At 39.4% G+C, this 15,996-nt stretch overlaps 1 protein-coding gene across 1 annotated transcript; it reads right to left on the reverse strand.

Moving 5' to 3' along the window:
* Positions 1-799: 799 nt before the first annotated feature.
* lars1b (leucyl-tRNA synthetase 1b) lies at positions 800-15,996 on the reverse strand. The gene is made up of 32 exons (XM_066716854.1): positions 15,852-15,996; positions 13,870-13,991; positions 13,583-13,670; positions 13,324-13,404; positions 13,068-13,205; positions 12,615-12,776; positions 12,359-12,471; positions 12,023-12,086; positions 11,869-11,936; positions 11,380-11,605; positions 11,202-11,289; positions 10,595-10,671; positions 10,244-10,297; positions 10,006-10,146; positions 9,662-9,739; positions 9,372-9,457; positions 9,051-9,116; positions 8,631-8,713; positions 8,351-8,489; positions 7,926-8,138; positions 7,578-7,635; positions 7,428-7,491; positions 6,577-6,760; positions 6,334-6,424; positions 5,957-6,097; positions 5,530-5,670; positions 4,776-4,886; positions 4,008-4,118; positions 3,445-3,549; positions 3,182-3,277; positions 2,463-2,595; positions 800-2,258 (listed from the first exon to the last, which is right to left on the reverse strand). The coding sequence occupies exons 1-32, from the start codon at positions 15,855-15,857 to the stop codon at positions 2,053-2,055; spliced, it is 3,534 nt and encodes a 1,177-aa protein (XP_066572951.1). The 5' UTR covers positions 15,858-15,996; the 3' UTR covers positions 800-2,052.

The following is a 15,996-nucleotide window of genomic DNA, read 5'->3' on the forward strand; positions in this document are numbered from 1 at the left end:
GACATTCTGCTCTCTAAGAAGCACTGCAGTAAATTTGTAAAATAAAATATGTATATATTTTCAGTGATTCTCCAATCATAAAAACTGGTGATTTCTTAAAGTATATGCCTAGTTCTAGTATTATACACAATAATATAAATACAGAATTGTACAAATCTGTGCCATTTAAAGTATTTCCAGAAAACGTATAAAACAGACATGAGAGCTGACGAAACATATATACAGCCAATCTTAAGAGTTCCTCCAATAATTTTCTATCAAAACGAAGGCTGAACAAGACAAAACTGTCAGAGATAAAGATTTCATAATTTTGAGCTTAAGCCAGTAACAGTCCAAGAGGCAGCATGCATAATTTCAGCAAATGTTTGCATTGAACACAATGGCACTGTTGGCTAAAACTAATGCACATGTATAGAAACATTTAAATTAATATAAAATAATATTGAAGTATATAAAATATACATTTCAAAACCTGGAGACAGAAATAAGTCTCCACACATTACATATAAATATTCATGTCCAGTGCACCCTAAACACCCATGGGGGATTTAGAGCATGTATGTACCACTGTGGATCCTGCATTAAAGCACTTCCTTTCATCGCGCCCACGCTGCAACTGCTCCTATGTACTGACACAGGCAGCGAGAGTCTTCAAATCGAGCGTCTTCCCTTTCCCCTCAGTGAAATTTTTGAAAACGCATTGGTGAACAAAAATAAGTCAAATCATTCAAACATTTTAGTTTAGTACATTTGAGATGAAATGGGTTCCACCTTTGAAAAACAACATAAAACATTCAAGTTGTGAACAATGTACACGAGATGCCTTTATTTTTTGGGGAACAGAACAGAAATTGTCCTTTGAAGCCTCATCTGAATTATGCAGTTAGAGGATCCTGTTGGAGGCAAACAGGCTGAAGCTCGGGAAAATAAAATGTAACGTCATTCGAGGTTTGTGCTGGATGAAACTCTGAACAACTTCCATGGAAGGAGATACATCTGCAGTATCCCTTGGGAGGCCAAAAGAATATACCAAAGACAGGGTTTATGCTCAGACATTACCATTTAAACTAATGCATTCATTACAAACCAATATTAAAAAGTTAAATATTCATACATTAATAAGTCCTTTCTACTCCTTCCCAATGCTTCTGTAAGCACCAACAATTATTAAGAGCAGCTGTGAAGGAATGGGTGCTTTCATGATCATGGTAACATAAGGACTACCCACACAAAGTCTGAATTAAGCACTTTATAAGCACTTCAGCCCCTTCTTTGTCATCTAAACAAACCAGATTTAAACACACTCCAATATCTGGAAATGACTATGAATCGGACCATCTATAAGATAGATAAGACATCCAATGGTTCTTTAAATAGCCAACATTTCTGAACTTGAGCACATTTGACAATCCCAGTAAGCTAGAAATACAAAAAACAGCCTAGAAGGGTAATAGAGTTGAACATGCTTCAGTGTTTCCCGTTTTAAAAGTATTTTTAGGTGCAGTTTAGAGCATGGCTTTTTAGTAGTATATAAAAATAAAGAATTAATCATGAATTGCTTTATAGGTACAGTGGTTTTCTATTACATCCTGTTAGTAGTTAGTGAAATTAGTAGTTACATCTGTGTTCTTATTTCCCCTGTGAACACAACTGTATACTTACAAGGTCAGGCTAAAGTAACTTTAAAGTTAACGATTTATTTAAAGATTCATTATTAAAAGGATTTGTTGTCATTGGTCATATTAAACTGGTTTCCTCAGCTTGTATTTATAAAAGCAGGGTGGAATGAACATGTAACTAGAATGGTAGTGGGAGGTAATCCCCAGGATATAAAGGACAAGGGTGTGATCTTAATTTGCAATGTGAACTGAAATGTTGTAGGATTAGAAATAGGTAAATGGGCACTTAAAGGTCAATGAACAAGTTGAAGGGTAGGTAACAGATTCTGAAGCACCAACTGTCAGCCCTTGGCTTCTCTCCCATCTCATCGAACACAACTTCACCGTGAAATTAAACGGTCACAAGGTAAAGGCAACATCTCCTCTTCGGAGACTACTGCAACAAGTAAACCAGAGTATCTCCGATGTCCACTTTTAGCCCGTTGTCTGTAATGTGAATCTTCCTGGCATTCAGGTCGACATGAAAGGTGCACTTCTCCGAAATGGACGTCTTCGCCAGCTCTTCTTTTCCAAGAATGGGAACTCGGCGAGGCCCGCGGACAGGATCGTCGTACCTCATCAGCTTGACTTTGGACATGTCTGAAATATGGAGGGGAAGAGGGCCATCTTTAAAACAGTAAGTGGACAAGGAAGCTTGATTTCCTCTAGAGAAAAATATTATAGATTTTGTATACAAGCGGTTTGTTTTTTTTGGTTATTTCTTGGAGACTTATTATTTATTCAAGTAATCTGGGAGTGAGAAGATCCGATGGGTCAAAATGACAGCTACCAGGTGCAACGTACCTTTGATGGCTCTGTTTACCTTGGCCAGCCTTCTGACTACACTGTCCCTGCTGTCTCCTTGCCTGATCTCAATCCTGGTGGAGAACAGGCCGTTTGCAGGCTGGGGATTCACCAGGGTGATGGAGACGCCAGGCTGTGGGACACAGGGGGGTGAAAACCACTTATAAACCCAGACTTTGAATTAAAAAAGAATGGAGAATGGAGCTAGGGTTCTGGACCGTCACACACTGGATACATAGACTCATTTGTATGGCAGTACGGATGGCAAACTCTTATTTGGAATTTCATCTAGATCACGTGGAGCTGACCAAAGTTATGCACAGCTTTCACAGCACACCTCTGATCACAGCCACATTATTTATAAAAACAAATCACTTCCCATGAACCATACTGAATCTACCCCCCCGCCCCCTGACACTCACACTCCTTGCTTTACACACACGGGAATATAATCTTTAAATACAATATTACCAAAGACATCCCCAGGAAACCAGTAATGGAAAATCCAATGGAGCAAGACTAATAGGTTGAATAAAAACGCTGACTGACATGCATATCACTAGGCCAACAAGTCTAACTGAAAAATTAATTTGGCCTAGAAAGAGGCAGGGAGATACGAGGAATGCGTTTGTTCCTTGTTGTTGAATTGTAATAAATAAAAAGGTAACAAAGAGAATAAAGGGGGCCTCTTTGATAAAAGCTTTGTTTTTATACTTTACCTCTGATCTGAAGACACTTAATGGCTTCCCTGGGCAACAGTCCTCCTTTATTTTGTCTTCTGCTTCTGATGCAAAAACCACATCTATCTGGTCCAGCTACACAAGAAAGAGGAAACCGTCAGCGACAAATATTTGAGTAACATCTGCTGCGTAAAACATACAAGCCATGCATACAAAAAAGAACTTGTCGAATGTGTCAACTATTTTTAAAACAACTTTCCAATCAGATGAAACATAAGCAGTTAATATAGGAGTAAAATTACCTCCAGGGAGTTGGTTAAATAAACAATGTTTTCCAGCAGGACGGCACGTTCATCAAACTCCAGCTGAAGGTCCAGAACCCGAGCTCCATTCTTCTCCAGGTTTTCCTGCAGAACAAAGTGCTCAGTTGAAGCTTCAGATTGTGGGAATTATTTTCTAAAATCCTCAAACGTTTCTTTGGCTTTCTTGCAGAGGACGCTGTCAGTCTTGGCAAAAACAGACTTAATCTTACAATTCATTTTCATGTAGGCAGAATGAGAGCATTTCTCTCATTACGTGACATAAATGTGAACAAGGAAAAACAATTAAATGCACAAAAACAATTATTTAAATACGACAGCAAATTATTCTGCTTTCTTCGGCCCACGGATTTACTGGATATGCTTTTCATTGTACCACGGAACCTTGTGTACATAAAATAAATGTGCTTCTTAGAATTGGGTGCTGAAGATGTGGAATCTAGATTAGGGAATTCATGTCAGCTATTAACTGCTCTGACTGTGAGGTGCAGGTCTTTGTGCCGCTTATAGAAGCCTAGCTGTAAACTTCGAAATCCCCGGCTTACCTTAATCATAGCGACAAACGGCATCACCCTCTTCATGTATTTCTTCAGCTCTGGCAGCGTATTCAGCTCACTAGCGATCACTTTGTTCTCTGGAAGCTGTCCATTGTTTGCCTGATAATACAATGAAGTATTACATTCGATTTTCTCTCTTACAGAAACACATCACATAAATAACACAAATCCATCAGTACCCAATTACACACAGGACATTAAATCCTTAATAACACCACAAGCCAAACAACACGGGACATACAAATCTGACTCCCCTTCAGGGCACTACAGGTTAATATTCACCTTTTCTATAATACTGCATTAAACCTAATTGTCTTTGTATTTGATCTCAGTTCAAAGGAAAAGATGTACGAGCTCAGTTGAATTGCAGGTCTATTGTTAATTTATAATAAGGAAAGGATGCATTCTAACAGCCTTATTAACATTTAGGAGAATTAAAATAAATTGAATTTGCACTGATATGCCATTTTAAACTATGGAACTTGTGCGATATATTTTTGCTTTTATAAATGAATTGTATTTTCACAGAGCAGTGGATTTAAAACAGCACTGGTATGTCAGCAGCTCAGTTTGAAGTCATTCCGTTTCTCAATATTTCAAGACATGGATGAAACACGTGGCTTAGAGTCACATTAATAACACATCAAGAGAAGCAAACCTCAGAAAGTGGAGTTGGATAGTGAGAAAGGGAAATCAATTACCCAACACTAGCTGAGAGAGAGAGAGAGAGAGAGAGAGAGAGAGAGAGAGACTTGCCTTGTAGTGCTTGCGCAGTAAAGTCAGAGTGCTGTGTTGCCACGGTGGGTAATTCTTGGCCACATAGATGGTGCAGTGTGAGGGCTTCTGCGGGGGCTTATTGTCTGCTTTCTGGGAGAAAACAGGGGCAGGAGGGGTTGGGAAGTAGTTAATGCAGTAACACAACACAAAATGTAAGCTACAAAGTATTTTTAATATGCTACAATGTCCAATACTGCAATGCTTGGAATACAAAACCAAAAAGGGAATGCGTTTCTTAATGATTCATGAGAGCCTTCGTATGCAAGTAATTTATATAATCCGCTGGAATAAAGAGGGGGAGTGTTTTCTCTTAAAAGCACAGCAAAACACAGCTTGGGTACCCGTAAACTCATTTTACATGACAGCTGTCGAGTTGCTTCAAGTCACAGTAAGTATACTTTTTAACTGGCTTCTCTCACATCGGGGGGAGAGGGCTGATGTGCACCAATGCTGAAAACCTTAGTTAGCTTAACATTACAGAGGACTACAAAGGACAGTATAATCAAGGTTTAAAAAAAAAAGAAAAGGCAATCGGTTTGGGAATTGTACTGAATTATTTAAATGCAAACATTGTTGAAAGAGATGAACAATGTGCTTCAAAAGTAAAAGCAGTGCAAAAAGCTCGTGGACATCCTCAGCACAAGCTCCTCTGTTTGAAGGAGCTGATTGAAGGGGCTCATCCTGTGCTGTGGGTCGCATGCTGCTGGAAACGTGTCACGGTGCCTGTGGTTACCTTTCCCTTAACGGGAAGCATGTAGCTCTTCAGCCTCAGGCGCACGTCATGGGCCGTTTCCATCAGGTACTGAGAGGATCTGATCAGGACTTCATCCACAGGGCCGGCAATGGGCCAGGAGGCCTTCATCAGCGACTCGCTCTGCAGGGGCCGAGAGCAAGGGAGGTCAGAGCCCGACTCGAACAGAAACAGGGCATCACAAAGCTACGTGCAACAGCCTACTTGTGTATACTTCAATACTCATTTCAGGGCTTCATTAGCTAGCCATACCTGGGATGGGCCCTCCGAACCTCATCCACTTATGCATTGAGACAAAAACAGAAACCCCTTTCCATGGTAAAAAATAAATAAATTATACATATACACACAAGTTTTGTTGCCACAACAAACTTTATTTTATAGATCATACATAATGCTGTTCTCTTACCTTTCCAAGCAGTGCCCAGGTGTACTCACAGAGGTGTGGGCAGATTGGAGCCAGCAGGAGAGTTTGAACTTCTATGAACTGGAAAACCAGGTCCTTGTGCATGCCTTCAATGGCCAGCTCTCGATATTTATCCTTCGCTGCCTGCAGAAAGATACCAGACAGTCAAAAAACGAACCTTGAATACATCTGCACAGTGGCTTTAGTAAGTTCCTTTGTATTGCTTTTGAAATGACTTTGGTATCAACAAGTAAGGTATATAAACACAGTGACAAAGAGCCCTTGTTCAAACAATATCTTGTTCTTCAAAGGCATTTCTTTACAAATGTGTATTTAAATAGGACACCAATATAGTACTTTATAACACAATACAAACACACCTGAAACTCAAAGAAGCCACTTTTCAAAGCTTCCTTAAACATCATCTTCTCGTAATGCTGCTCTGTTTTGATGATGCCTGCATTCATTTCACTGCACAAAAGAAAAATATACATCAGGTGCTATTAGATACTCCCGAAATGTGACCCACCCACCACACTACACCTGCACAGGAGTATTAATGCATGTCTCACGTTACATAACCTGACATTACAGTGCTCGGTTTGCAGCCGAGCGCTCAGTACCTGGCGAAGACCCTGTCATTGAAGGTGTCAGCGGGGCCGTCTCTCAGGCTGTTCTGATTGGCGATCATTTCCTTCACCCACTCCACCCAAGTGAAGAGGCGCAGGATGCCAGCGTCGGCCATGGCCTCCACGAAGTTGGCGTCTTCAACCGTGTCCCCGGCGTCTGCCAAGGCCAGTCGCATCCCTGCCACACACGCCAAACAGACAGCACACAGCTGATACACAGGCTGCTCCCAGATACAGAAATACACCACCAGGCCTCCCTCCATCACGGCCGCGGACGTGAAACTGCTAGTCAAAAGCTGCCAGGGTGGGGTGCATTTTTAATTGGCCCAAAAAATGTAAGGCATTTCAGGTTACCTTTGAGAAATAATCAAAAGCAAAATGATAAAATCCTCCACTCCTAACTGGGAAAATATACGGTCGCCTCTTTGTCCAAAACATTACAGGTTGGTGATGAAAGCAGCAGAGAAAACCCAATCAATGGGTTAATGAAAGGAATTCAACCATTCAGAAAATCCAAATATATCCTGGCTGAAAAGAAACCTTCATTAAAAGACATAACTTATTTTAAGCTCATATGCAGAACCAACTAATACTAGCATGGGGGACTAATTAGAAGAACTTTGACATCACATTGGTTTTAGACAGTGATAATTAATCACGGAGGACTATATTCTAAATATGTATATACATCTACAAAAAATGAATTTCTTGAATATTAATAGTGTATGTATTCCTTTATATTTAACTATAACAAACTCGAGCTTCAAAAAGAAAGCATTCCCAGATGATAAATAGACAACAATTACTTCATTAGAATGTGAAAAACATTTATTTTCAAAGCTTACCATCTGCAGAGAACTTATGGACAGCCTGACTCAAGGTGAGGAAGTTTCCAGTGGACTTTGACATCTAAGGAGTAAAAATATAAAGACACTTAATCCCTTACAAAGACACCCTTGTTACTGAATGAAATGGATATTCGGATGAAGCTTTACCTTTTCAGAATTCAGTAAAAGATGTCCATTGGCTCTGACTGCGACTGGCCACTTCCCACTGTGTAACACACAGAAACAAGCGTTACACTGATTCATTTAGTCACATCAAACCTTAAAACTACTGAGTACTGAAAGTGAATCATGCATCATAAAAAGCAATTACCTAGCCCAGGTTTGAAGAAGGATTGATTTATATTGATTTATTAACTTTGTGAAACACACATATTTTGCTAATTTGGTATGGCTTGGTGCTTCTTTGTAATATCGCCAGCATATAATAATCTCTGCAGTCATCCATCGTTAAACCTCAGGGTATCAATGTTCGAGATACTGTACAGTAGTACTAACCTATCTTTAGGCCACATGGCTACATGGTTGTAGAGGTAGTATGACAGGTGGTTAGGCACAAGGTCTTTTCCAGAGGCTCGCACATCTACAGGATACCAGTACTCAAACTCATGCCGCAGCTTCTGCAGGTGCTGCTTGGGAATGCTGGTCTTGGGGAAGGGCGAGTTTTTAAAGAAAATGTAATCCCACACGTCCTTTGTCATCTGCTCTGGTCTGTGTAATAATACAAAAACACAAAACCTTTTCAACAACATGTTCAAAATTGAATGATTAGTTCTATATTCTAGAAGCCAGCAGGGTGCTGAACTCTGAACACAAGACGGCTCAAATGGCAAAGAGAATCTTGGTACATACAAAAGCGTCATATAATCAGATGTCTTATTTAAGAAGTCTCCCAGAGTACTGAACGTGAGAAGCAGCCGTACCGGATTCCGATAGGTGAGGGACCCTGTCCATTGAGCACTCCCCCTTGCAGGAGGTGAGCCACAGTGTAGTAGGCCATGTAAATGGTGGAGTCTGAAAGGGACTCAATCAGCCAATGATCATCCCATGGTAAACGAGTTCCTGTGGGGAAAACAGGAAAAAACATAAATGACGAGACAGGAAATGTAGACACTCCCTGAAGGGATTTATTTTTTTCCTCATCCTTTCTAGATGTATCAATATATTTATCTTTTAAGTGAGAGGAGTTCAGTGCCCGCTCACCTAAGCCATAGGTTCTAGAACAGGCATGTTCTTGCAACCAAGCCAGAGTGGCCTCATAATTCTTCCTGGTTTCGTCACAAAACCTGAAGGGGATCAACAAAGCATTTGTGAAACACACTCTCCAACACCCCTAATAGAAACACTGCCTGATGGGAATAAGAACAATGAAACTCAAAGATAATGGAGAACAAAAAAGATCGCATCAAGTCACAGACTGTCCACAAACAGAAATTCTGAAAAGACCATTAAACCCCGGATCATTTCATTTTCCCATATACGTCTGCTGTTTTTTGAAAAGATACATCCTGATTATAACGGAAGCCTTTGGATTGAGCTTTAATACTTGAATATAAAACTTCTATGGACCAAACAGGACATTGTATTACCATGAGGTTCCTGGTTCAAGGCGAGAGGACTCACGTTTCTAGAGATTTCAGGGACTCGCATGCTTGCTGCTTCCACTCGGCATCTCCATAGTCCAAATACCTGGCAAAACACCATGACACAAATAAGGTACAGGATTTCTCCCTTGCAACAGCTTAGCAAATTAACAGTAAATGCAAGCACCTTAAGAGGATACAGAGCTCAATTACCTGGCTGTCACATCTATTGACACTACAGAGCCAACATACATACAAAACAACGCCTGTACATTTATACACATATTCCCCATGGCTGGGAAGTGGTAGAGATTAAGGTGTTTATAGAGAGATGGATTTTGGGAGAGGTTTAAGAACTTACCACTGGTCACAAAGAGCCACGACACACTCATCTGCTGAGCGCGACATCACCTGTTTCTCCGGCTCCATGTAGATCAGAGCCTCACCCTACAGGAAGAGCACAGTGCTGCTGTTCACACTGTAGTCTACTTACTTGTAGTCTATGTACTTAGCTTGGACACATTCTCCTCAGATAGATCCAATACATACATACAAGTTAGGCTAACCCCCTTTTTCAACTAATGTACTACATCAAAGCCATATTTCCGGGGAACTAAAAGAAGGGGAATTAGGAATCTGAAGCATATTTACATCCTCCACCATCTTCTTTTGAATAGGTTTCTTCACATCTTGAACTTTCTGTCCCTTGTATCCATCCACCAACATTATCTGTTAATAGGGCAAATATATTCCATTATTATGCAATCCAAAATAGTACAAGACAGTTTACATAAACTATTTTACTACTATTTAAGGCCTTCTAGGAACTTCCACAATAAATATATTTTTGCAATTCCCCACCAATATAGGAGTAAATAGCATGTTAATTATTGCAAAAATGTACCTTTGATGGCATCCATTACTCTACAAGATAAGACAAGATAAGCCAAGATAAGTGAACTCTGTGACAGAAGTGTACGGATATTAAAACTCACTCCTTCATAAAATCCTTTCAGATACACCTTCTCCTTTGCTTCTGCCAGTTTCTCTCGGTCATTCTGGCTCTGGATCTTCAACTCATCACACACCTGCAGAGCCGACAGGTTTCCGAAGCCGGGGATGTCAATAATGGGGATCTGAATGTTACAGCACAGACAGGAAGACAGGAAATGTAGCATTAATGGTCATAACAGAAAAAAAAAAAAAAAAAAAACGAATTCAGATTGAACTTACTGGTTCAAATGGTAGAACCATCTCATCCTTGATCCCATATTTCTCCCGGAGTGCCTAGAAAAGGAATTGACATGAACTTCAGGAAAAGATACCATTTTGACACCTGCGAGAGATTAAATCCTGTATTGCATACTGGAGTGCAGTCCCCAGTTTATTACTGTAGAAAAATGCTCTAGTAAAGCAGACTCATTTCCCTGTACTGAACAAGAAAACATCAAATTGCTTTAAATGAGTTAAAAAGGACTATCAGGATACATGCAAATAAAGCCAGCACGCACTATGTTATGTGGCCCACTGGTGAGGAGGTTGAATGAGTAACTGCCAAGCCGCTCAAATGGTATTGTGACTCACCTGCTTCTTCTTCAGATCTCGGAGAGCGGCAATATCATCGGGAGCATCAGAGGGAACACTGGTGACCACTCCGGTGCCTGTAATCGTCATTAGGGACAATTCAGTCTCAGCCAACACAGAGAACAGTGCTTTAATTCACCCCGCTCTGTGGCATCGGTGAAATCTGACACTTACGAAATCCAACATTCTGGAATCTTTTAGAACTTCGGTGTCTTCCACTTGGCAACTCAATAAATAGGTCAATTGCAGTTAGAAATAAACAAGAACCACTTGGTCCCCGTTATACCTTGGCTCAATTACTCCATTCAAGCGAGGTAATATGAGTGCAATACAAAGATGATGCCATAACCTGAATAAAACTTTGTGACTTTATTTTTCCTTTTTGCTGCAATTGCATTTTATTCTCATGCACCGTACCTTCAAAATTAGAAATGAATTTGAAGTGAAACTCAAATTGGTGGAAATACATGCTCCTCTTTTCAGGTTAGTGTAAAATGGGATAAAAAAACAAAAGATTGTATACAAGATTTAATGTACCCAAATCCACAATCCTCTGCATCTCTGTATCCCCTTATAGTTACAAAACACTGAATAACAGGTCAAATACCTTTGTCTTCCTTGATCGTGAGCATTGGCAGAGCATAGATCTTCTTGTAAGAGGTGAGAGGGGCCACTAGTGCACATCCCAGAATGTCCTGAAAAGCAAACAGGGTCACTCGTTAGCTCCTTCATCTTTAAAGACGAGGCTTTACAATAAAATACTGCACTGTTGTTGTTTTTATTACCTCTCCTAAGAGCTCCACAGTCACAGGAACTACTCCATTCTCCTTAGTGAAACCCTGGAAGGACATATTTCTTGCTGATCTCCGAGTACTGATAAAAATGTCCCCGTTGACGGTCTCAAAGGCAATGTAGTTCATGTCGGGCCTGACCCAACAGTTTGTCTGCCCAAACATGGTCTCTGGTCTGAGAGTAGCCGCCACCAAGAAGATATTTTTACCTTTAAGGCCACTGTACAAAAACAAATTCAATAGGATCAAACATACAAAGTAAGATCTGGCCTAAACCAATGCATAAACCCCCTCCACAGGTTGTAAATTATAAAACACAATTTTTAATTTGTTTATTTTCAATAAGAAAATATTTCACCCTTGTTTCTGCCAAAGAAAACCAGGCCATTACTGGGATTGTAATCTGCAATTGGCAGTCCAGTCACAAGTGATTATTATAAGCAAATTATTTTTCTGCAAACCACACCAGACACAAATGTGTACCTTAGTTTTGAGGGATATGGTTCAACCACCTTCATTTTAATTAATGTATACTCCTGGGGACCAACACCCTGAAAAGACAAGAATAAGAGTGAGTTTTCCAAAGCCTGTGATGACATTAATCAATCAAAATAACAATGGTCGACCGTGTTCTCACCTCCCCTGTCTGTCTGTCATGGTCCATGCAAGGCTGTCCATCTTTTGGTGAGTAAATGGTATATCTATATACATAAGCAGTGGAATTAAAAACTGGTTAGCAAAAACACTTAAATTAAGTAATTGCATGTCAAATCATTATAATACAAGACCATTGTGCTTCAGTGTTCATTGGTTTTCTCCTTCCTTTTGATCTTCTTCAGAATACTCTTCTTTCCCAAAAGCCAACTCAATACACAGCGTTAGTTATTCTAAAGACACTTCAGTTATTCATGATTTCCTAAATAACCCCCCAATCCCATTCTAGTGTCTCTTCAGAAAGCAAAAGGAGACTGACCTTTTCCCAAATTTGATTTTCTTTCTTTCCTTAAGCGTCACAAATTGCCACCTTACAAAGGAGTCATAGAATGGGTTCACGTCCGTAGTAATGAAGGAACGACGCCAGTCCACCTGAAGAATGATTTAGTGTTAATAATCATGTAATGAATTCAGTGCACACAAGAGAAATTGCATAGCCAATAAGATAAAAATAAGTTGGACATCTGTTTATTTTTTTGATGCTATATTTACACATTTACAAATTGTCAGTTTACCTTGACACCCATGCTCTTCATATCCTGAACAGCCAGTGGTGGGAAGTAATCCAGCCAAAAATCTGCCTCAGCAAATTTCTCAATGTCGTGATCTTGCAGGCCCAGAGACCTCATGATGTCCCACTGATACTTGGCAGCTCCAGCCTTTGCAGCAGCTTTGCTCTAAAGGACACACATAAAAACAAGCATGTTTACAAAATTTAAATAATTAAATTCTGAAATGTAATTAGCAACTCGATTATCAATCTAGCCATAGCTCATTTCCTTATCTTTAATCTTCCCTGAAAAATGTGGGAATTCAGCAAGTGGAAAAAGCTGAAAAAAGTGGAAAAAAATGCAAATCAGACTCGCTACTTTGTACTCATTCAGCTTGATGGTGTGAAAGGAAAGGTTGTTGAATGTCAATCTTCTGTTATTCATTCATATGAAACCACCTGGTTACCTACGACGTACCTTCTTGCCCTTGGCTTTGTCTTTAATGACAATTTCCTCGCTTGTTTTATCTGCAGGTTGTTCCTCATCCTCTTCATCTGGGAACTCAGGGGGATTGCCATAAAGCTCCATCTCCCTCTTCAGCTTGTCTGCACAGGCCTAGAGAAATAAGCACTGTAATTGTGACGTTTTACAAAAGGTACAACACTGAAAACAAATACAGTCATCAGGTCATCTATAAAAAAAAAAAAAAAAAAAAAAACAACAGACCACTTACTTTGATTGGCATCCCAGTGCAATGCAGCCCAAAGGGAAATAGGCACTGTTTTCCTTTCAAGCGCTGGTATCCAACAGCAAACTGCACACACAAACACAGGTCTGTTACTACATACTACAGTGTATTTCCAGATGCACTAAATTAAATTATACTTCACATTGGGGCATTTAAATCCTTACTAATTCTTGCAGGGAAAAAAACTTTAAAAACTATAAAAGTATCTTCATTAAGATAAATGTTAGATAGAAATCTACCTTACCTCACACTTTGAAAGGGAGAATGTGTGCCCAAGATGCAGCCTTCCATTCATGTACGGGTAGGGAAAGGTGACAAAAAACTTCTCTTTGCTGTAAAAGAAAATGTTAAGTTTAAAACATGCATGTGATCCCTAAAATGGAATCTGACCTGCATTAGCATACCTTCAATAACGATCAACACAGGGCTATGGGCCAATATTCGGAAAGCTATTTCCGATTTAAAGGCATTCATATCAAATCATTACAGTCTCGGTTTTGTATTTGCAAAAGTGTTACGATGAACTTTTACCTATCATTTCCACTGTCAGGACTGGAGGCATCCGATTCAAAAACCTTCTCCTTGTCCCATTTCTGCTGGATTTCTCTTTCGATCTTTTTAATGAAGTCGAGTTTAGCTGTTCCCTTTCGTTCCTGAAAAAGAGTAACAGAACAATATATACACACAAACATATATACAGGGTAGAAAAATAAACATATGTATACATTGCCTTGCAAAAGTATTCAGACCCTTCCTATGGTGTGCACACATTTATTTATTTTACTTAATATTTTATGCAAAACTTGAATGCTAAAACTGAAGACTTTTAAGGGTAAGATAAGTTGCAGTGAATGTCAGCAAAAACTAAATAATTGTTTTAATGTTGACTGCATACTTATTCAGACCTCAATATTTGGTAAAAGCACTCTACTTGGCAGATATTCTCAAGCTCTCTCAGGTTGCTAAGGGATTGCTTATGAACAGCAATTTTCAAAAACTATCCACAGATTCTAAATAGGATTCAAGACAGGACTATGGACCAGTCGAGAACATTCACTTTCTTAAGCCACTGCAGTTGATCATTGGCGTTCTGTTAATTTTCACCCCAGTTTTAAGTCTTTAGCAGACAAACATGTTTTCCTCTAGTATGTGCATATACTTTGTTCCATCTATTTTTCCTCCGAACCGAAACAACGCTTTCCAGTCCCTGGTGAGAAGAAACACCCCCAAACCATGATACTGCCACCACCATGCTTGACTGCAGAGATGGTGTTGAATGGGAGATGTGCTGTGTTGGGTCTGCACTTAGTGCTTGGCATTTAGACCAAAATGTTTCAATTTGGTCTCGTAAGACCACAACACCTTTTGCCACATTTTTGCAGGATCACTCCGGTGCTTTTACATGGCATATTTTTAGTAATGACTTCCTTCTTGCCACCATGCCATACAGGTCAGTTCTGTGAAGTGTTCTGGATATTGTTGACTGATGCACACTTTCTACCAACTCTTTAACTGTCATTGGCCTCAGAGTGGCATCCCTCGTGTCCCCATTTGTGCCCATCTGATCTAGGCAGTGTCTGGGTGGTACATGCACCTTCCATTCCTTTATGATTAAGTAGACTGTGTTCACATGGACATTCAAAGACCACTCAAGAGATATTTTTAATATTTATAAAATAAAGTCAGATTTAAAATGACTTTATCCGTGACTTGCTTTGAAAGCTCCTTGGTCTTCATGGTTGAATATTTGCATGAAATTCACTACCTGACCAAGGAACCTCAAAAATATTTTATTTATTTATTTATTTATTATTAGTCTGAAATCATGAGAACCACTATTATGGTTATTATACCACAGACAGAGGCCACTCAACTAATTGTGTGGCTTGTTAAGGTCAAGTTGTGCAAGTGAATTAATTTGGGTTTGCCGCAGTAATGGGTTTGAATAGCTATGAAATCGTGACTTTTCGTTTATATTTAATATTAATTACCCATTTACTTCTTTCCTTTTGTTTTTGGCTCGAATGTGTGGAGTAGGTTGTGTATATAAAATTAATTCTTACTTCTAAGTGTCATGACTGCAACTTTAAAGCAATAAAATGGGAAAACTGCGAGAAGGTCTGAATATTTTTGCAAGGCACTGTATGCGTTTGTGTAAATTAGCACATAGGAAATTCAGAAAACAAAGATACTTCCAATGTACTGTCATGGTGTGCTGTGTAAAGAGATTGTCCACAAGCATGGACATACATATTATGAATTAATGTACGCCATGATTTCGGAAAACACTAAATGCGGAATATGATTGCACTCATTCAACATTTCCAATTTAACCACAACTTAAAAATAACCTGCATAACAATATCATGTCTTGATGGCAGATCGTGCATGCATTGACACTTCACATTTTACCCATACGAGCCAATTCACAGCACTAGGCCTAACATATAATTAAACAATAATAATTAAGAAATAAATGCAATCTACTCAAATTGAAAGAAAATCTGTTTTACCGTCATGGTGCTGTTTTATGTTTGACCTTTTTCTCTGAAACTTTGAATAGCTGAAAATTTTAAATTGTCCACGCCACCGGCTTTGAAACAGCGCTGAGTGATGACGCACACAACCGGAAAAAGAATACGAGTCCCCTATTTTCTG

This window comes from Amia ocellicauda, chromosome 11 (genome assembly GCF_036373705.1).
Source record: "Amia ocellicauda isolate fAmiCal2 chromosome 11, fAmiCal2.hap1, whole genome shotgun sequence".
Lineage (NCBI taxonomy): Eukaryota > Metazoa > Chordata > Actinopteri > Amiiformes > Amiidae > Amia > Amia ocellicauda.